At 31.8% G+C, this 24,104-nt stretch overlaps 1 protein-coding gene across 3 annotated transcripts in view; it reads left to right on the top strand.

Annotated features, from left to right (window-relative positions):
* The window catches only part of LOC134692692 (adhesion G protein-coupled receptor F5-like), a 70,003-nt gene extending 54,774 nt beyond the window's left edge, over nt 1-15,229 (top strand). For 2 of the 3 annotated variants that reach the window (XM_063553172.1, XM_063553190.1), the window contains 7 exons: nt 1,162-1,203; nt 4,081-4,185; nt 5,801-5,843; nt 6,892-6,974; nt 9,180-9,270; nt 10,812-10,904; nt 13,201-15,229. In XM_063553172.1, coding sequence (XP_063409242.1) covers nt 1,162-1,203; nt 4,081-4,185; nt 5,801-5,843; nt 6,892-6,974; nt 9,180-9,270; nt 10,812-10,879 — 432 coding nt within the window. In that variant the 3' untranslated portion in view covers nt 10,880-10,904; nt 13,201-15,229. The remainder of the gene's footprint in view (nt 1-1,161; nt 1,204-4,080; nt 4,186-5,800; nt 5,844-6,891; nt 6,975-9,179; nt 9,271-10,811; nt 10,905-13,200) is intronic. The other variant, XM_063553180.1, reaches the window with a different exon arrangement.
* Nucleotides 15,230-24,104: the final 8,875 nt, after the last annotated feature.

Raw genomic sequence — 24,104 nt, 5'->3', positions numbered from 1 at the left:
ATAACCAAAAAGTTGAAATGATATGCATTTTGTTCTTAAACAGAAAAAAAATCACCAATTTACAAAATTGACAACATGGTAAATTTGACACAATTAACATCAAAATAAGATAAAACTTTCTTATATTATAAAACACCTTCCTATATAGGTTTAATAAGTTAAATTTATTTAAATTAGTCCACTTTATCTTTATAGATTGATGAAAGAAATTAATTATGGAACTGTGATTTGTTTTCACAATTCCTCAAAAAAGGAAAGAAATGAGAAAATCATCAAAATTTTGTACTTTCAAAAGTCCGAAGGAAAAAAAAGTGGACCACCATATCAGTTTTCTTCACAAATAGTTGACTTTTTTGGCTCCTCAAAGGTGTTTATCCTTAATTGGTTTAAAAATCATTACTTACTCAATACACAAAATATTTTCTCTCTCGAAAACTTAAAGCAGAAATTATTCGTACACACAAATCGGATCATTTCTGATGTTTGACGTTAACTCTCTTCAGGTTGCACTTTGTAAATACATCTGTTTCTGAAAACACGCCTCTTTTGAGGAGAAACTGAATATTCATGGAACATTAATTTTGTTTACATACTGGTTCCCAGTTATGCTCACTGTGATCCATATCACAGAGAAAGAACTTGGGCGTGTTACCAGTAAATAAACACGTGCATATTGTTTACATTGAAATATGTGGTAACCTTTCATTCGAAGTAGGGGTAGTTAAGAAAATTAGTGTAAGTTTAAACTCTGAGAAGTTCAGGGCATATAAACGTTAAAAATATGCCGCACAGCCCTATATTTTGACCTTTGAAACAAATTGTGGTGCAAATGAACTTTCAATTCTAGGATAAGATTTTTTTCAAAACCTCATAGCAAAAGTGGCACAGTTTAAGCCGTAAAAGGAGTTCCTATGAGAAATTGCATTGTCCATATTTACAAAAATGCAACCTACAATAACTGACCATAAGTCAGTGTAAATTTTGTGGAAAGCGGGCAATAATATTTCTATGTAATTTTGTCAAAAATATTCTAGTGTATGTTCACGTAGCTAAGCGTTTTTCTTTATTCTTTTTAATCAGCATATTATTATATTGTTATAATTGTTCTATATATTTTATATATTTTACTTCTATTTTAATATTCATTTTGTTTTATTCTAGGGTTTGTTTATATTTATCCTGCACGGAATATATAATCAGAATGTAAGTTTTGCAAGAATTTATTTCCGTAAAGCAACAACCGAATTGTGTACTTTTGGTGGAATGATATTTCATCAGACTCGGTTTGGAATTAGTTTAAGTTGGGAAGCTCTATTGGTCGACTTGTAATCATAACATGAATGATATGGTATTAGTCTTATAGAGCAGAATTGATACTTAACCTTGTCAAAGTCGAAAAAAGTTATTTTAATTGACATGCATATCATGACGTGTTATGTCACCTAATAATCCGTATTTTAGTTAGGGTTTAATTCACAGCGAATTCACTCAGTAACCCGCATTTTAGTTAGGGTTTACATCACAGCGAATTCACTCAGTAATCCGCATTTTAGTGAGGGTTTTCATCACAGTGAAATTAAGGTAGAAGGTCTTCTTCACATCTTTATCGTTTCCTTTAAATTAGACAAGTTACCGACTCCAAACTGGAATATATGACAAATGTAATAAATAGGTAACTTTCCATTTCTCAGCAGTAACATACACTCTGCTTTGTCGAAAGGTGTTTGAACAACTCTTTTAACACGATACTCCCATGCATATTCTTACTGTATGGACTTAAACACAGGTGGTCATTTTACATGAAAACTGCGAAAACTGAACCACTGAAATCACAACTAAAGACGTTTTACAGTCACTTTCATGTATTGTTTGACCCAGACAAAGTGTCGGTGTATGAACTCAATAGCGATATGATTTCGCTGTCATCAATCTTTATATGCCCCTATACTTGGAAGATCTCATTGTGCAGGTTATGAATTTGCATGGCGGGTGATGGTTGCATGGTAAGAGATGCTTATTCAATTGACACACCCGGTCTTGCTCATTTTGGAGTTCTTCCAATTCCCTCGCTTTCTGTTTGTCACCTTGATTTATCTGGCCGTTATCTTTTCACGAGATTTAAACTTAAATTACTAGTATTGTAAAAGAGGGACGAAAGGTGGACGAAAGACAGAAGAAGGATAGTCAAACTCATAGAGTGAAAATAAACTGACAACGCCATGACTTAAAAAAAGACATACAGACAAATAATATACAGACGACAAAACATAGAAAACTAATGACTAAGCAACACGGACCTCACCAAAAACCTTCTGTGTCGAAGAATAAAACCTACAAATATACCAATAATAAAACTTCTGTGTCGAAGAATAAAACCTACAAATATACTAATGATAAAACAGTTTCGAATGAAGTCAACGGTTAAATTTCACTGCAAAAGATTCACATTTCCAGAGATTATGATCGCATTTCTTTCTAATACAAACGATAAAAACAGTTTGCAATCAAACGTTTAGATTTTTTGTTTCATTACATAACCATAAACTCGCTGCAAATGTGTCTACATTTTGCCGTTCGTCGTTTGGTAGTACAAACAATGCTTTTTTTTTTTTTTAACTTTAACATTAAATTAATTATCTAAACTTATTTTCACAGTAAGGTATTACCCAATTGAGGTACTATCCTCCTTTTTTTCATTGTTTTTATTTTCAATAAAAAAGGACTTATCAACACTATCTTCATAAATTCATCTGATGAAGATGAAGATAAAAGAACTGCAAATGAAATTTAATATGCATAGAAGAGCGATGTGATTTGTGTCTCTATAACATATTCCTCGAGGGTTATTTTGTACAATTATTTGTACAATTTATTGCATTATCATACAATCGTTATCAAAGGTACCATGCTTATGATTTTATACGCCAGACCCGCGTTTCGTCTTCATAAGACTCATCAGTGACGTTCAGATAAAATATTGATAAAGAAAATAGTTATCAAAGGTTATGCGTTTATTTTTCTACATTGGTTAGAGGTATAGGGGAGGGTTGAGATCTCACAAACATGTTTAACCCCGCCGCATTTTTGTGCCTGTCCCAAGTCAGGAGCCTCTGGCCTTTGTTAGTCTTGTATTATTTTAATTTTAGTTTCTTGTGTACAATTTGGAAATTAGTATGGCGTTCATTATCACTGAACTAGTAGATATTTGTTAAGGGGCCAGCTGAAGGACGCCTCCGGGTGTGGGAATTTCTCGCTACATTGAAGACCTGTTGGTGACCTTCTGTTGTTGTTTTTTTATTTCGTCGGGTTGTTGTCTCTTTGACACATTCCCCATTTCCATTCTCAATTTTAAAGGTACCATGTTTATGATTTAATACGCAAGACGCGCCTTTCGTTTACAGGAGACTCACCAGTGACGCTCAGATCAAAATAGTTATTAAACCAAACTAGTACAAAGTTGATGAGCATTTATAAACCGAAATTCCAAAATTTTGTGCCAATTACGGCTAAGGTTATCTATTTCTGGGATAAGAACATCCTTAGTATTCCAAAAAATTCGAAGTTTTGTAACAGGAAATTTAGGAAAATTACCATATAATTGATAAACATGCTAACTACTGGGCTGGTGATACCATCTGTGACGAAACGTCCACCAGCAGTGGCATCGACCAAGTGGTGTAAATAATTATCAAAGGTACCAGGAATATAATTTAATACGCCAGACGCGCGTTTCGTCCACAGAAGACTCATTAGTGACGCTCAGATCAAAATATTTATAAGGCCAAAGAGGTACAAAGTTAAAGAGCATTGAGGATTCACAATTCCAAAACTTTATGCCAAATACAGCTAAGGTAATATATGCCTGATATGTATAAAAATAAAATGAATATATAATGGATATTCATGTCAACACCGAAGTGCTGACTATTTAGAACAGTAATAGTCCCGTTCATTTTGAATCCTGCTTTTCAATTTCCTATTCAAAGAAAAAGATCGGGATAAGAAATAGTCTTGATTCAGTCTATGTCATTTGTAATCACAATTTTATAGAGGGATAAAATAATTGCTTTTGATATTTAGGTAAAGAAATCTATGAAAAGAAGAGTTTCAAGGATGAGAAAGGAGAGAGAACTTACTTCATCAAAAATGACAGAAAGTACAAACACATGGAATATCTTTAAAAAGGTAATGTGGTTGATATATGTTCCTTGCAATAGCGTAATAACCTTCACAGAACCAAATTCCCTGTGCCAGATGCGCATTTCGACAATACATGTCTCTTCAATGATGCTCGAGGCAAAATTATTTGAATTAAAAAGCCATATAAAAGATGAAGAGCTATAATCCACAAGGTCAAAAAAAATTTAGCCAAATCCTTGACAGGAAACAGAGCTTTGCATTAGGGAGATACATTCTTTAATTAATAATAATTGCTAACATTTTATAACAGCAAATTTTAGTAACACAAAAACTCCATGTTCATTTAAAAGTAAAATAACAAAAAACTGCAAGGTATTTCAAACAGGAAAATCCTTAATAAATTGCAAAATCAAAGTTCAATCAAATCGAACGAATAGAAAACAACTGTCATACTTTTGACTATGTCCAGGCATCATGAAGAAAATGAATGATTAATTTTTTTTTTAAAGATGGCTTAAACTTTCACTTGTTATACAGTCGCATTTAATTCTATCATATTGAAAACAATGTGTGAGCATAATAAACAGTCATAAAAGGTAAAACATAAAAAAATGGGGTACATCTGACATCATTGTAATACATTAGATGTAAACAAAAAATAATTTGAAACACAAAAACACAAAATGGCATATAGACAGTGTATTTAAGCATACATGAAAGTCAATAATTTAGAATTGGCCATAGCACAATAACACGACGTATAGGAACCGAGCCATGTCATAAGTATATTATCAAAAAGTAAAATCACAAAAATACTTATCATATGGCAAAATTTAAACACATCAAACGAAATTGAGAACAACTGTCATAATTTTGATTTGGTACAGGAAATTTCTTATGCATAAAATGGTGGATTAAACTTGGTTTTAAAGCTAGCTAGACCTCTCACTTGTATGACAGTCGCAAACAAATCCATTATATTGACAACGATGTGTGACAAAAAAAAATCACTCAAAATACACAAACATGATAGGTAAAACATGGACTAAACAGTACAGGTTAAAAAATTTGCAAGGAAAGACAAAGGGAATGATAGAAAGCATCATTACCTATCATCTATACTCCAAGACCATCATGTATTATTTGTGAAGTTATACGGAATAGTTATCATCAAGGCATTGGTGTCTTACAATGATATTTCTAGAAACAGAACAAGACGATCTTTGACATAATATTGGCTCATCAACTTTCTGATCAGACACTGATGAAGTTTTATACAGAATAGCTGCTGGAAGTTATTAAATACCGAATGAGCTGAGAAATGTTTATCCCATACTCAGGTGATGACGGTATATTGCATCTTACGTGGGGAAATTTTATAATTTCAAAATTAAAATCTTCTCGCTTGTCATAAATGCTGGTATTGAAATAATTGCGTATGTCAAATTCGAGGGAAATGTCTAAAATGAGGCAGAGGAAGCGAATCTGTTGGGGAATATATTAATGAAACCCAACGAGAATGTTTCGATTGTTAATGAAAAGAACATCACCAATTTACCTGAATGTTAAATAAGTTTGTAAAATCAGAAATGTGTTTGAAACTGTCAAACACAATTTTTATTTTAAATCAATATTTTGAATTTTTTTATAAATTTTGTAGAAGAAAGAGAAGAGATCTGGAACATCAAACTTTTTGTCTGAAAGTAAGATTTCCATTAATTAACAGTTATTCATTAATTTTGCATGAATTGTTCCTTTCATCACTGAGTTAATATTCTAAAAAGAAAAGGCAATAAATGGGGCAAGCTTGTTTGTCTTTTTGAACTAAAAGATAATTGAGGGACTAAATAGATCCAACAACAAAACTTTACAAGCATGGCCGTACTTTTGATGAAGTAGATAACTGGAATTTACATATCCATGATGTAAAGAATTCAGATTAAAATTTGCTCGATTTCATACAAAATCAAGATAACAATTTAATTTTTTAAGCAAAATGATTGCTGACTTGGTGTAATGTAGCCTGCACAAATAAACATCAACTCTTGAAATGTTGTTTTATTACGAATTTCTGCATTTGGTGATGTTTGATATCAAAGTCACGATGTTCCTGTATATTATAAATGATAATTACATATAATTTGTACATCAAAATGCACAAATAAATCCTTTTTTAAAACGAGCTGTAAAAAGAGTTAGCATGGCTTAAAATCATTATTAAATTTTTCTATAAACAAATGCTATTAAAATTTTGAGACCATAAATGCATACAGTTTAATATCTCACACTATTTTTCCACTGAACAAAAACATTACAAGGAAAAAGTGTATCCATTTAAATTAAGGAAAAATATTTTGCATTTGAATACAGTACAAACTATTAAATAAAGCGTATAAGTACACTATACTTGATCATTTTTATATAGCTGAAAAAATATTTTCTACTAATCCTTTAAAACTTATTCTGAACACGACAAACATGCAACAACCTGATGTTCTGTATTTAATTGCCGTGTTGATGTTGTTTATAAGTGTTTTTCGTTTCTCGTCTTGTGTATAGATAAGACCGTTGGTTAACCAATTGAATGGTTTTACACGAGTAATTTTTGGGGCCCTTTATAGCTTGTTCGGTGTGAGCCAAGGCTCCGTTCTGTGACCTATTATGGTTTACTTTTACAAATTGTTACTTGGATGGAGAGCTGTCTCTGTGAAACTCGTACCACATATTCTTATATCAATTTTGTGTATGTAGCAGGTACATCCGGGTCAGCTGTAGCAAATCCAGTATACAGTGCAACATCAGTCGGACAAGAGGAGACAAGTGCTTTTGTACAGGTTTGTCGCATTAGTTCGTATTCATAGCTACATGTTATTTAAAATTAAGTACCAGTCTTTGTAAGAATCAGGCAATTTATGTAAAAATCAAAACATGATCAGAAAAAACCCACCGAGCTAATCATGCTATTTAATACTTACCATCGTCCTGAGTAAAAAATTATTAGTCTTTCATTTGTGTGTGTCTGGTAATATCAAATAACTCGGTTAGAAAATTGGTTAGAATGATAGCAAATTACAGAGTTATCTCCCCTTATTCGTTAATTCCTGGTGCATTTCAACCAAATTGTATCTTCTATTACCAGAACAGAACTGAAATGAATGTTATTTTTGTGCATAACTACATATTATGAACTGAAATCATTGTCAAATTGGGTGGTTTTTTTTATCATGTTTTCACCACTGCCTGATTCTTAGGCACACTGGCACTTAATAACATTGAGTGTATAGGATCCTCAACTGTCGTTTGGTTTTGTAACTGGAACTGACTTATGAGAAAAATATGTAAACAAAAACCACAGTTTACTAGAATAAGAGTACTTTAAACAATAAATATTATTATTAAGGTAGCAGTTACATTCTTACTTTTTTATATTCTTGCTTCGAGGAATATATTTTACCTTGGATGTTCAGAGGTCTTGTGATTCAAATTCTTTCCTTAAATGATCTTTAATTGTTCACTTTTTGTTATGATGTTAGTCCAATCAGTGAACATTTTGGTGAACTAGCTGTAAGCTGTAGGAAGCATTTTCATTGTCTGTTATGTTGCTTTCTTTAGGTTTTTCCATGTTGATATTCAAATGACCACCCATTCTTTGAAGAGTTAGGTATATAGTTTATCTATGTTTCTCTCATCAACTTATTACTCCTTTTATTCCCACTTTTCAAATATAATACTTAACCATGATAACATGAATAATGGACTTCCTTCCATAAAAAAAACCGCTTTAATGTCATAATACGATTTATTATACTCCACGTTAAAATGACAGATTATGATTGGCTAATACGAGGGAGACAATTTACTCTTCCCATACCTGAGTAGGAGAAAAATGTCTTGAATGTCACCCGCTTGTACAGACCAATTCAAAATCGATAATTTAAACGACATTGATCGAATTTACATCAAGTAATTAATTCCAATGCTCAAGTTCTATATTTTGGCTCAAAAATTTTTCATAGAATGTCAAAATAAAAAAAACCCTTCTAGCATAACTTCTATTAATTTTCATAATATCTGTAATGTTATTATGTACGTGACGTCGAGGTCGAATTAAATAGACAATTATGATAGGACATTTTGTATAATGAATTAGATAACACAAAGCTGAGAGGGTGATAGAGCAGATTGGAACCCCTCGAAAAATATTGTCAACCTCGGCTTCGCCTCAGTTGACAATGTTTTTTCAAAGTTACAATATACTGTATCACCCTCCTAGCTATTTGTTATTTACATAGTGTATGTATTCTCAAAATAAGTGTTTATAAGCTATTTATTGAATAGTTAGAATATTACAACCAAGTTATAGGGTTTAGTGAGGATGAAGTTAAATGGTCATGTATAATGAGGTTGGCCTATTGATTTTGGATTAGCTTTTCTAGTTCAGCAAACAAAAATATGATTGTTCAATCATTTATTTATTTGACTTTTGAAATAACATTAATAAGCTAAAAAGATTTAAGCATAAACTTATTTTTTTTTTCAAAATTATTCAAACAAATGTATTTTAGCATTTTTCCAAAAGATTTCTCCCTACGACATCAAAATTTCATATTCAGTAAACTTTGATATCAGAATCTACTTAAATCATAATTCGTTACGGTGTCATTTATAAAATTATAATCCTGGTACCTTTGATAACTTTTATCATTAATTTTGTTTGAACCATTATTTTACTTGTCTTTTATATGCTTTTATGTATATTTTGGAACTCGAAGGATCAAGACTTTATATTTAAAAGAAATAGTGCAACCTAACATATAAAATTAATCAGATCGTTATTTGTCTGTGTTAGATATTTGAGTTGTTATATTGTATCGCCATTTGTCTATTGTTAAAGACTGTTCATGTCTATAAGTTGATTAAAAAAATCAAATGCTTTCTAATTAATGTTTATCCCATATCTGTATGAATAAAAGAAAATTGGCCGTTCACAAAAAGTTCTAGGTTTAAATAAATAATATGTCAATGGAAATCTTTTGTAGGAGACCATGAATGAAAAAGAAGCATTACATGTTAAGGAAGAAGAAGCATCACATGTTAAGGATGAACAAGTATCTAATGTTAAGGATGAAAGTAAGTTAAAACAACAATTAGATTAACATTGAAACGTATCTTTTCTGTAATTCCTTTTAGACACGTCATTCTATCTTTTGCATTTTCATATCCTACCATCTGGATCAGTTGGTACATAGTGATCTTAAAGACTATAAATCCGTTCGTTCGATTATTCGTGTGTCCCCCTTTTGTATTAGTTACTGCTCATGAACTGCTTGATACTATGTTATGAACTCATATTACTTTTGAACCTTTCATTTCTTTATTTTTTCTGCATTTAAATTATTTTATGAGTTACTTTACACCTATTTTTATGAGATTTTACTGATAATCTTAAATATATAATGCCATTAAGCACCTCATATCTGCTCGTTTGTCGGAATCTTACTTAAAGCACTGTTAATTAAGCTCGGAATTTGCCATAGTTTTTTTTAAGTTGGTAGCCATTTTTTATCCACAACTTCTCCTAAAACCACCAACTTATTAAATCTTAACCATATACTTAGTAATGCTTTTGTGAAACTTTTTTCTGTAGAGTAATTTTCGCGGAATATTTTGGCAAATCATGTGCTCACTTAGAGAACCCAGATATCCCCTTCTCCTTAAAAAATGTAACATAATTTGATGCAATATTCTTTTTTTTAATAGTGTGTAATGATATTATGCACCTCCAATTTGTTTTTGGTGTCAAGTAGCATGAGGGTTTCACTAATTAAATTATTGACTCTGCAAGGGGCGAAGATATATTTGTGTGGTCTTTTGCTGCAGTACCTACACCCTTACAAAGTAAATAAAGCAGATTAGGTTTTTATTTATTTGACTCATTGGGAGGGGAGGGCCAGTATGATTTGTTACTTAGTTTTGTATCAAACTGTATACAAAATTGTATCGACAGTTAAAACGGAGTAGGCAACTGAACATTTTGGCATGGCAATTGTGTTTTAATTACTATTTTTATATCAGATAAAATAGTCCTCTAAAGAAACGGATAAAAAATACAAGTCAAGTCATTTCCTATGACAAAGCAAAACTTCACAATGGTTTAAATATGTTTACACAAAAATCAGTGTAACCGATTACGTTTGATTTTTTTGAGTTACTAAGATGGAAATCATGACATACTATTACACTTGTCAAATGAAGGCAACAGAAGTATACCGCTGTTCAAAACTCATGGATCAATTGAGAGAACGCAAATCAAATTTATAAACTCGAATCGAGGAAACACATTAACTATTACTGTTTAGTCCAATTTTGTTAATATCCTTTTTGGTGTTGTTCAGAATTTATAAATTCCGGTCTTGTGTCATTGTGGTATGGTCTATTTTTTAATCTTGTCTTTCATTTTTGCTTATGTATTTTGTCTATAGAGTGCCTTTTTTTTGTTTTCTATGTTGACCTTTGTTTTGATAGATTGTCAACTATTTATCGAAACGAACCAAAGTTTTTGCTATTTTTTAAGTATTCCGCCGGAGTGTGTGTCTCTTTTTAGATAGATGAAAAAATTCCAGTATCTACTAAGTTACTTGCAAATGCCTATTGTTAGTTTGTTTAATTAGCAGGTACTAAGGCGCAGTCTCTTGTAAATCCATTGTATGACGCAACGTGTGACAATAGCCGATTGTGAGGAGAAAACAGCTGCTTATCTGCAGGTTAGGCATATTAAAAATATGATTGAGTAATTATTTCAAAGAAGTAATAAACATCATATTAGAAGCAGTACGAAAATTAAAAAAATTAACTACCATGCACATTGACTTGATATGGCAAAACAAAAAACAGAGGCAGTTGTACCAAATGGGTATTTAAACTAATAATTCAATGAGAAAACGATAGCGTGATATAGAAAAAGACGAAAATCGAAAAAAATGACTAACAAGTATATACAAAAAACAACATATAAATAAAAAAAAGACAACGCAAAACCAAGGATTATTTCAGGGGTTCAGAAAGATATATAAGATGAAACTGGTTCGCGTTTGACAACTACACTTTGTCCATAGCGGATTCCAGTTTAGCTGCAGATGTTGCACCCGTTGGTTTGCTCATTTGAGATCAATTTCGGTGATAGTTAACTCTAATTAAGTGATATCATTCAAATAAGAGAGGATGGGATAATGGTAACGACATTTGCAAAATATCTGTCGTTTATATCTGTAAAACGTATTTTTCTATAAACTACAACAAACTCGTGAAGCGTCCGTAAAATTTTCGAAGTTATAACTTCAATTCAACATTGGGAACCGTTGTTTAAAAAGCTTCCTTATAAGCAGCAACCATCATATCGATTTGGAGGTATATACTCTATATAAATGTTGGAATGTTAGAAACATAGAAACAGAAAGTTGACTATTGGGAAATTGAAATCATCAGTTTTGTCTTAAAAAGATAGAAATTATAGATTCAATGCGATTTTATACATTCATTGTAAAAAAAGCAATTAGAAAGGGAAATGTATATATAGCTGTGAGATGTATAATCAGAATGCGAACGCGAATGAAAGCGCAAACTAGTTGTAATTTCAACTTGTCAGCGGAATGTTATCCATAGTTTTGTAAAACAAAATATATCTCAAATGAGCCGACGTGTTATCGAAATATACATAATGAAACAGTGATAATGTACTAGGCGGTTATTGGTTGTTGTTAAAGTCATAAGAAACCTCAAATTAAATGGATAGTTTTCATTATACAACTTATGTACATTTTTGTACATATACTTTTTTCTGAGGAAAATGCTTTAATTTTTCACACTTAGAAGAAGTTTACTTATATTTAATTGCTTCCTTGCAGGAAGCAATTCGCCGACATATTTTCCGTATGCATAGTAACCCGAGCGTAACCCTCCTCATAAAAATCCGGTGACCACAATACGCATGGATCTGTCATTGAAATAAACAAATATCTGATTATACATGTTAAATAAAGGCAACAGTAGTATACCGCTGTTCAAAACTCATAAATCTATGGACAAACAACAAAATCGGGGTAACAAACTAAAAACGAGAGAAACGCATTAAATATAAGAGTAGAACAACGACACAACACCGGGACGCAACACACACAGAAACGGACCAAGCAACAAACAAAACACCACGTGCTCAATTCCCATGCTTTTTGTGATTTGTTTACTATAAGGTAACAATCGGTAAAACTCGGCTTCAAAACACGGCATTTAATGAGCAGCCATATTTGTTCAATCATAACAAACAGAGAGAAAACAAAATTGACGATTATATGATATATTTACGAAAATAATGATAAAGTCGTGCACAGAGGATTAAGTTTATGATGTATACATGCATTGGTTCAAGAATTGGACAAACATTATTTTTCACCACTCACTCGTTTCATATGACTTTAATGTAATCTTTAAAAGATTACACTATTAAATATCTTTGTAAACTCAAACAGCGCTTATGAATTATTTCAGTACTTTTAAGTGTTTTTTGTGACCTATATGATTTTTTTTAATATTCGATCGTATGATTTACTGAAAACCCCAATTTTAAGACAACGAAGATCTAGATTCGTTTTGATGGAATAAAAGATTCTTCGGAATTTTTCGGAGATTTCCGAGTATGCTTGTATAAAAAAAAACTGTCAATTTGGAAATAAATGTGTCAGACAAGTTCATAATCTAATATTACTTTTCCCCCTGAAGAATACTTTAATATCGGTTGCATTGTTTAAAAAAAAAACGAGCAAAAAACAACTTTTAATTTTTCAAATCAGTTGGAGTAAAAAATAGAATGCGTCCAACGTATAATGAAGCATAAGGATGTCCTTACAAGAAGTGGCGTATTCTGTATATGACCGGTTCAGTACAACTAATCAGAATCCAATAATAATCAAAGTTTATTATTTATGTTTAAATCACGAAATGCTTTATAAAATACACAAGTTTAGATATTAAATCATCATATTGAAATTCTTATCTTTATTTCAGACAAGAAAGTGGTTTTATAATCAGGAGAGAAAATTGAAAGTGCCAAAGGATTGAAATATTGTGTAAATTGTGCTTTTTTCATCATCATCACCAATATTTAATTGTGAATAAAAACTACTGAATTTAATGCCAAAAAGGTTGCTATTTCGGCTTGTATAATTTTTATAACATATACATTAGTTCTGAATGATATTTTGTGTTGTTTGCGGGTGCCAAGCAATCAGCAATATAACATATATAACACTTTATTATTATATTAAAGTTTTACGAGGCGACTTACCTGGTATGGAACTTGCGCCCTTAACATTTGTCATACGTGTTGTTATTTATAGTTTCAGGTGTATTTTTTCTAAAAAAAATTATTTAGCGCTATTGATGATTGTTTGCCTTTAATTGCAAATTCTATTTAATAATATGATTTCAGAATTTTGCATATCCAAAAATAATGTTCATTATCTTCGATGACATTACATATATTGCATAGTGGACTTTTAGTTATTTCCAAGAGAAAAGTAATTGTTTGGCTTGAAGAATGTAATGTAGAAATTTCCATCTTAACTTTTTGAATTATTGTCTAGTATATAGCTAAATATATAGTACAGGATTTTATGTCTTTTGATTGTGTTGTTTTCGTAAATAAACATGTTTGAAAACCTATTTTTTCAACGGCAATTTTCTAAGCGCTTAGACATTTCCAGTGCACCGTTACAATTCAAATATGATGTAATGGTATGGAATAACCTTGCAGCTTGGTAACTATTGACACAAATATGCTACAATTGAGAAAAATGACTAAAGATTTTACCTATCTGCCGTCGCCATATTGGGATAGTCGTACGATTATCTCTTTAATACCAGTGATATTGTTGAAGTTCATTTCAATTATAAGGAAAGCTTGTCCAATGTTATCAAAATCAAATTTTGATATGACTTTCCAATTGGGTAATTGGTCTTGTTATCAATGAGTTTTTTACCCAATTAATATTTATATCTCTGTCTATCATTTTGAGCCCACGAGCATGGTAATTTTTACTTATTATAACTCTTTTAATTTTTTCTAGTTAATTGTTCCATATACAACTATGTATCAATTTTTCTATATTTTGTATTCTTTATCATTTCTGTTTCTGATGCAATATGTTAAGTGATATACGATATAAGATTAATGGTTAACAACAGTTATCTAACTTAACATAGTTACATTTAAATTTCTAGTTATTTCTTGTAACTAGTTATTACTCTTTTGATATTTTCTTCACAAAATGTGTCCATATATACCAATAAAAGTTAGCTCCTACATTACTGACCTCCATGAAATATTCAGGGTTCAATTCTGTTTTCGGTTGTTAATTGTCAATTTGTCAATATTCCTCACATAAGTTCATAATATAATCTGCTAATGTTTGGTTTATTTCATGAAAACATGAAGAAATATGCAAAACCTGTAGCGTTGATTTATCTTAAACGTTTTACAGTTTGTAGACAACTGCTGCAGATAACTTTATATAACTGTTTACAATTATTGTATATAACATGCCCTGTATGGCCGATGATATGTTCAATAAAATATTGATATTTGTAATATTTCTCTTCAAGTTGAAATTTATTGATTATTTAAGTAAAGTCATGCATTTCCCTTATTCACTGGTCTCATTCCTTTTATCTGTGTTGTCCTACATTTAGTTAAAAGAAAAATCCGGACAAAGAATAAGAGATATGCGCAAAGGAGATACATTTCTTGATTCTTAAGTACATATACCATTTAACAAACATTTATCCAAAGTAGAAAAAGTGTAAAATAACATTTACAGGACAAGGTCTTGAGAATATGTAACTTCGTTTCGTGTGTATTTTAGTCTTAGGCACCATCTAATTGACTATCGAGTTAAAACCTCCGATGGTAAATAAGCGATATACACATTTATATAGATATTAATAGAAATAGAAAGTGAACTTGTGCAATTGTATTTTTCTATGTTTGTTTAATTTCATATTAAAGATATTCAAATTAAAAACATATATTAATCATTGTTTATTTGTGTGTTTCTCTGTCATGTATGTTCTCCCATTTATTTGTATTGTAGTAATTGTAGTAAAGTCATGTAATGTTGTCATTTTAATGTTATATTTAACATTGCCATAAAAGCGGTAGGTTTGGCTTGCTACAAAACCAGGTTTAACCCACATTTTTTTCTTAAAATTACCTGTACCATGTCAGGAATGTGGCCATTTTTAAATCATAGTTCGTATCTGTGTGTGTTGCATTTAAGTGTTTCTCCTCTTATATTTTATGTGTTTCCCTCAGTTTTAGTTTGTAACCCGGATTCGTTTTTTCTCAATTGATTTATGAATTTTGAACAGCGGTATACTACTGCTGCCTTTATGTTTTACCTGAATAAGAATGATGTTTTGTGGATTGAATCAGGCAACCAAATGATTTAGTTTTGTTTCACTTTCAATGGTGACATTCTTTTCCTTTAAATAATCAACACACACAATGCATGCGTTATCAATCTCTAGTTTAGGGGTTGATTTGAAGTTCACAGGACTACGGAATCAATGAGGTCAAATTATTCACTTGCAAGAAACAAAAGACACGGCTTCCTCTGTCTCACTTTCATACTTATATCTCGAATTTGGCATAAGATGAACCGATGTTAATTTAAATTATCAATTTTCTCCATCTAAGTTGATATGTACAAACCTCGCGTGCATATGAGATATACATTAACCGACTCAGTCGGTATTCAAGAGCTAACGGCTGACCTGATCCTACCAAATAACATGAACTCGCTTCAAGTTCACACGACTTATCGGGGCCTTTTATAGCTGACTATGCGGTATGGGCTTTGCTCATTGTTGAAGGGCGTACGGTGACCTATAGTTGTTAATGTTTGTGTCATTTTGGTCTTTTGTCGATAGTTGTCTCATTGGTAATCATACCACAGCTTCTTTTTTATATTGGTTAGTTTTAAGTTGTTAACCTGATTTGTTTCTTCTTTCCCCGCTAGCAAGACATCAACATCCAACAAACTGTATCTGAACTTCGTTCAACCCAAGCGAAGGTTGGAAAGTTTTTGTAAACATAATTTCTTAAAACTAAGCATTATCAATAACACTTCTATGTGAAATGTCTTTTGCCCACGCCCCAAAATATTTTCAGCCGAAATCTATCAATTATAAAACAACCTTCGAAATAATGATTGATTCAGGTAATTGTCTAAACGCGAGAATGCATACTTGCACACCGGCCAAGTAGTCATCACTTTTGTGTTGACATGAATTGAATCCTTGATATGCTCGTTATCCTAAATTTTGAATTTTTTAAATACTAATGCTTTTCTACCTTCGGAATAGATTACCGTAGCTTTATTTGACAAAACCTTTAGGAATTTTTGGTCCTCAATGCTCTTCAACTTCGTAGTTTATTTGACCCTTTTTTCACTTTTTATTGATTCGAGTGCCACTGATGAGGCTTTTGTAGACCGTTCTGACGCATATACAACATTGTATTCCTGGACGTTGACACAAATTAAAAGTTAAAAAAGAAATGTAACCCCCTTTTATAACATGTGCTTCATCAATCTTTGAAACCCAATTGATGCAAAGCACCCGTCTTAACTCCATAACAAATGTGTTATTGTTCTCGATAAAGCCCAAAAACAACATCGTTTTTGTGTGAAAATCACTTTCATAAAGTTAAATGCTCTTCAACTTCGTACTTTATTTGACCTTTTTTCACTTTTTATTGATTCGAGTGCCACTAATGAGGCTTTTGTAGACCCTTCTGACGCATATACAACATTTTATTCCTGGTATCTATGATGAGTTTATTTAACTACTTTTTTTTTAAGTCGTTGACACAAATTAAAAGTTAAAAAAGAAATGTAACCCCCTTTTAAAACATGTGTTTCATCTATCTTTCAAACCCAATTGATGCAAAGCACCCGTCTTAACTCCATAACAAATGTGTTACTGTTCTCGATAAAGCCCAAAACAACATCGTTTTTGTGTGAAAGTCACTTTCATAAAGTACTTAATTATTGCATTAGATATTAACAATTCTCTTGAAAACTCCACATATATCCTCACGACACTAAGAAAGAAATCCCGAATAACCATAACCAAATGACAGTTGTTATCTGGCGTATTGAATTATGAATCTGGTATCTTTAATAACTATTAGCCTGTCGTATTGTTCTATTGTATTGTTTATTTGTGTGTTTGTTTTTCCTGTATGTTCTTCCGCTTATGTGTATTGTAGTTCTGTCATGTAATGCTGCCATTGTAATGTTATATTTAACATTGCCATAACAGTGGAAAGTTTGACTAGCTACACAACTAAGTTGGACCCACAATTTGTTCTTAAAACGTTCTTTACCAAGTCAGGAAAATGACAATTGTTATCTCATAGTTCGTGTCTTTGTGTATTGCATTGCCGTTTGTTTTTATGCACTTTAGTGTTTCTGTAATAGTTATACACCGAGGGATAGGTGTTTCTGGAAAAGAAACCCCGTCGGCCGGAGGCCGGAGGTGTTTCTTATCAAGACAAGACGTATCCCGGGGTGTATAACTAACGTACACCCTATGCTTCATCCTGTATTTGTTAACATTGATTATTTAATGAAAAGGAACGGATAGCATATTTATTGACAATATCAAACCATGATTTATAAGATTATATTTTTACATGAAACCCCATTTGTAACTCTTACTTTCTTACTTTGTCTATCTTCGTTCAAACTTTGACTAGTGAGTAGATTTTACAAACGTCAAAGTTGCTGTTTTTCATATCTCCGTTAAATCCATGTTCTTATATATATCATTAGGTCAAGGTTGGCCGTCTCGTACATACTTGTCACAAAAAAACATCTTGATTCTCGTATGCAGTTGTAAAGTGCCAGTCTTTGTAAGAATCTGCAATTTAGGAAAAATAAAAACATGATTAGAAAAAAAAAACACCGAGCTAATCATGCTATTAAAAACTAACCATCATCCTGAGTTAAAAAGTATTAGTCGTTCGTTTGTGTGTGTCTGGTAATATCAAATAACTTGGTAAGAAAATTGGTTAGAATGATAGCAAATCACAGAGTTATCTCCCCTTATTCGTTAATTTCTAGTGCATTTCAACCAAATTGTATCTTCAATTAACAGAACAGAAAATGGAAATGAATGATATTTTTGTGCATAACTACATATTATGAACTGAAATCAATGTCAAATTGGTGGGTTTTTTTGGTCATGTTTTCACCACTGCCTTAGGCAGAGTGGCACTTAATACGGCTGGGTATAAGACGAAAGACATTTTGAGTCAAGCGTTAGATTTGTTGAAAGCAACTAAAGATACAGGTATTATTATAATCCAAAGTACTTGTCTGCTTAACTAAGGTTATCATAAATGTATTTTAAATATCTTACGGCTTTATAGAAAAGCCCTCTCCCCTCTTCTCAAGAATAAACAAACATTCATATTCGGACATACTGATTGAAATGTGTCTGGATGAGAAACACTACGATCGGCAGTGGAGAACCTAGAGGAAGGTTCCGGGGTTGGAACCCTCTTTATTTGGAGTGTCAGTGCATTTGAAAGGGGACATAAAGTTGGAAACAATCCCCATTTTTCCTGGGTTTGGAACCCCCTTTAAAAATGGCTGGACACGCTCAACATAAAAATGTACAAAATGAATATGAAGGAACCTTCTTTTTTGGGGGGAAAGGGGGCAATCTGGGTGGACTGGAGTTAACCCTCCTTTTTTTAAAGATCAATGCTTTAGAATAGAGACATATGACAGGGAAAAAACTCTTGAATCTTGAAGCAAAGGAGAGTTTGAAAGATTTTGTTTTTATCAACAACAAAAAACCAGATAATTTCCTAAAATGTTTTTTTTTTGTACTTTCTTTTGCTCGTGTTTTTTGAAAAATGATCAATTTCTATTGTTATTAATAACAAAAGACTGTCTTTTCGGGATGTAGAAGCAGGGGTTTCCAGAAACCCCGCTCGTCACACCCTGTTGCTAAAATCCATTGTTATTTGTAACAATAGATCTATTCAAACATGTGTTTAAGGAAATAAAAAAACTAAGAAGTATAACAATAGAGCTGGGGTGTAATAAAACTATAAGCATGTCGAAATGTTCATTTGTATTGTTTATTTGTGTATAATTTTTCTGTCCTGTATGTTCTTCCATTCATTTGTATTGTAGTCCTGTTATGTAATGTTGTCATTTTAGTATTATATCTAATATTCCCATAAAAGAGGGATGTTTGGCTAGCCACAAAGCCAGGTTCAAACCACCATTTTTACAAAAAATGTCCTGTACCCAAGTCAGGAAAATGGCCATTGTTATATCATAGTTGGTTTCTGTGTTTGTTGCATTTTAGTGTTTCTGTTGTGTCGTAGTTCTTTTTATATTTGATGTGTTTCCCTCAGTTTTAGTTTGTAATCCGGATTTAACTTTTTTCAATCGATTAATGACTTTCGAGCAGCGGTATACTACTGTTGCCTTTATCTATTTTCCTTTGATATTTCAACCAAATATATGACGAACTGGATCTTCATTCACTATATAGGAAACCTAAACCACACAAGTGTTCTTCCATACCAGGTTTTATTGTTGGGTATTTCAAGAGATTTTACTCATTCTAAATTATAAACATATAATTTTATCAGTTATCAAATTGGGGCTTCAAAGTAAATATGAACCAGAAAATATAAAAAAAAAAGTACCGAACTCCACCAAAAAAAAACAACAACTGAAAGTTCCTTATCAGGAATACCGAAAATTTGTTGAAAAAGTCTACCTCCTAAAGAAACTCCAATATATTGATCACTGGTTCCTCTTTGTAGCATGTGTTACTATAATTAACACAATAACGGGATGTTTGGTATTTAGTAACGAACCACGTCAAAAGGATGTAAATCAAAATGGACTCAACAGTAAAGGTTAATAATTCATAAAGACAGATAAAAGAACGCTATAACACACAATTAAGATGATAAATAACATCAGTACATAGAATCTAAACTTCAAGATCATTATGTATAATTTGTTAAGTTGATACGAAATATTTATCAACAAGGTATTGATGTCTCTGATGAATTATTAATAAAAAGAACAAGACGTTTTTTTATACTGGTTCATTATCTTTCTATTCAGACATTAGTGATTTTTCTGCAAGTCTGAGAAGCATCATGAAGCTCTTGAAAACCGGAAGAGTTGGGTAATAAAATTGAGAATGGAATGTATATCCCATATGCAGATGCAATTGATATAATACTACTTACCGCTTATTTTCGCGGACAGAACTAAATCGCCAAAATAATTTCCGTCAAAATAAAGGTGTGCATACATAGGTATTAATAAAGTTTTTAATCTGCCAAAATAATAACCGCCAAAATATTTCGTATACCTTGTTCAATGAAAATCGCGAAATTTTACACCCGCGAAAATAACCCGCTATACGGTAGTTGGAGAAATTATTAATTCCAAAATCAAAATCGTCTTGATGGTCATGGGTTTTGGTGTTGAAGTTACCACTATGTCAAACTCGAGGTATAAGCCTAAAATGAGACAGAGGATGCGGTATCTGTTGTTTCTTTAATTTCTAGTTTTAAGGATATAATGATGGAACCTAATCAGACAAGTTTTGAATGTTAACGGAAAGAACAGCATGTGTATATCTATTTAAGGGGCGTCGTGAATCAAATAGTATGTAGATACCAAACAATTCCAAAGATCTGTTATAGTCTATAATTATAATTTTGATAACTAATTAAACAATCTTACTCTCTTTCATCGTGCCTAATAGTATTAAAACGGTTTCTGTTGCTCAGTGTTTAGTTTTCTTTATTGCGTTTTGTGTACTGTCCTGTCTTTTCGTCGTTTTGTGTCTCGCCTTGACGGAGGTATGCTGTTTCTGGCGTCAGCGGCGATGGCGTCACCAATGTATTAGATTTTGATTAGGTCTAGTTTATGGTGAACCACAAGTGGTAGGTCAATCATATTTGGTATGCAATTGTATAAGCAAAGAGATTAATTGACCTTGTCGCCTCAGTCATGGTCTATTGACTTTGAAAGTTTTGCTTATTTTGCATGTATAAGTTTGTGATTAAGTCAGTTTATGGGGAACGCCAAGTGGTAGGTCAATGATATTTAGTATGCAGTTGTGTAAGCATTGACATATCTCATTTCCATGGAGATAATTTGACTTTGCCCCCTAAGTCATGGTCTATTGAATTTGAAACTTATCTTAGTTTACATGTATTAGTTTGTGATTAGATCAGTTTAAGATGAACTACTATATATAATGTTAAGTCAATGTTATGTGGTATGCAAATTTATTGATATTTGCAAGTATCGTTTCCATGGAGATTATATAGCCACACCCCTCTTCATGGTTCATTGACTTTGAAACGTTTACATAGTTTATAAGTTAATGTTTGTATTTACGTTTGGGAACGACTTATAAAAAATCAATGGTATTTGGTATGCATTTGTATTAGCATTGGCACATGTTATTTACATGGAGATTGTTTAGCCATGTAACTCAGACATGGATTATTGACTTTGAATATTTGCATAACTTGTGTAAGATGATAAAGGATTGCTATTTTGATTTCAACATTTGCATAATCATAATTACAAAAAGGCGAGACATATTTCTGTGATAACAGTTTATGTTTTGTATTTTTCAATAACATGTATCAGTTTATTTTTGACTTATGAGTTGAGATATCCTTAATTATCTTTCGCATCTCTTTATTCACTAATTTGCTTTTAGTTAAACTAAAAGAAAAATTGAAAGAATTATTCCTGCTTTGTTTCATATAAAACACGTCCAACACAAAAACAAGTAATTTCTAAGGGATAAAAAAAATCTTACTATGTAAATAAACAACTGATTTAAACAAAAATTCTCTAAAACTGATAGATCATAAACACTTTTAAAATTTCTTGGCTGGCAATATATTCGTCACGTTTGATGCAAGTCTTTTTACAACAAACAATCGGCATTCTCATGGGAAGCAAATGTGTTTCTCTTCTTGTCAGCTTGTTTCTTTATTCGTATGATACAGTTAAGCCTGTCTCATATTGTGGCATGAACCTTTAAATTGACAAAGAGCGTCGGTTAAAATGAAATCTTTACTTCAACCGAAGTGATTTTAGCTTCCAAATTGTGAACTTTCTATTCAATGTAGGAACATACCAATAGCTCCTGCATATTGAGTATATATTTCCCAGTTGATGCAATATTTGCTTGAATTTCCTATCATAATTTTCTTGATAGAGGCTTTCTGCATGCATGGTAGCTCAGTTTCACTGATGACGACGACTTTATTTGCATTGTTGTAACCACAATCCCGTCATCTTTTCCTAAAATGTGACCTGCCGATTAGAAACGACAGTTGTTTTCCGTTCGTTTGATGCGTTTTAACATTTGATTAAGGACTTTCCGTTTTGAATTTTCCTCCGAGTTCAGTATTTTTGTAATTTTACTTTCAACATGCAGAGCAGCATCTGCTTACCCCTCTGGTCTAGTCAAAACTATTCCTCGGTCCATGCTCGGGTTTGATATACTTTTGTATTTCTTTTCCTTTTTGCCATGGCTTTGCCAGGTGTTTGTGTTTGAAAATATTTATATATTAAGATACTACTTTTGATTCTTTCGAACGTTATCGTGAGATTTTCCCAATATGGTAGTCCAGATAAATTTATCTTTTACAATTCCAAAATGCTACATCCTTTACATCAACTTCCCGTTTTCGGCGGGAAATAAAGGCAACAGTAGTATATCGCTGTTCAAAACTCATAAATCCATGGAAAAAAACCAAAATCGGGGTAACAAACTAAAACTGAGGGAAACGCATTAAATATAAGAGGAGAACAAGTACAAAGATGAACAGCATAGAGGACCCAAAGATAAAAAAAGTTGTGCCAAAAACGACCAGGGTTTTCTGTTAGTTACCAGAACATCCCTATTTTTTAGAATAATTTATACTTTTGCAAACAGTAAATTTTATAAAATGACTATACAAAAGATGTACTTGATAAAACTTAAGTTTTAACTAATTACAGGAAACAACTGAAATACATTGCATAACCAGACATTTGTAAATATGCTTACGTAGCTTGATAGTGAACTAAATGGCAAATAGATATTACCTTTACCTACACACTCAAGATCACTCTAGTCAACGGTTGTAATTAGATATTATCAGCAATAAGTCAAATATATTTGATGTATGGCATGTTTATAAGGAATAAATATCCTTCTGTCAGAATTCATCTAGTCTTGACCTCATTTTAATGGATTATTGGTGATGTAAAGCTTATTATACTATAAAGTGCGAAATGTCAGAACTATTTTGTCCGTCCAAAGAATAGTTTGGGGGTTATGGCACTTACTGATAACTTTGATATTCTGAATCTAACCATTTATTTAGATTTTTGATTTTGGAATCGGTTTTCAAATTGGTCCACATTAGGGTCAGAAATAAAACTTAGTTTAAAGTAAAACAAGAAAGTACTGAACTTTACAGGAAAATTCAAAACGGAATTTCCCTAATCAAATGGCAAAATCAAAAGTTCAAACACATCAAACGAACGGATAACAACTGAATTTAACTAAAATTGAAACCAAGGGGTTCTTCGATATGAATAATCTAAATATATATTTAGATATTTGATAATGGGCCTATAGTTTTCTAGTTTGTTCAAATCGGGTTCCAAAACTTAACTTTATTTGATATTAACAAAAATTGAAGTTGATTTGCTGATTCTTACCATATATTTAGATTTTAGGTATTTGGCAAATGTAATTTGAAAATTGTATCACAATCAAAATTCAAAGTTATATTGCACAATTATTACAACTATAAGTAGAGTTATAGTTCAAAATAGATG

This window comes from Mytilus trossulus, chromosome 1 (assembly GCF_036588685.1).
Source record: "Mytilus trossulus isolate FHL-02 chromosome 1, PNRI_Mtr1.1.1.hap1, whole genome shotgun sequence".
Taxonomy (NCBI): Eukaryota; Metazoa; Mollusca; class Bivalvia; order Mytilida; family Mytilidae; genus Mytilus; species Mytilus trossulus.
This window is presented reverse-complemented; position numbering and strand designations above follow the sequence as displayed.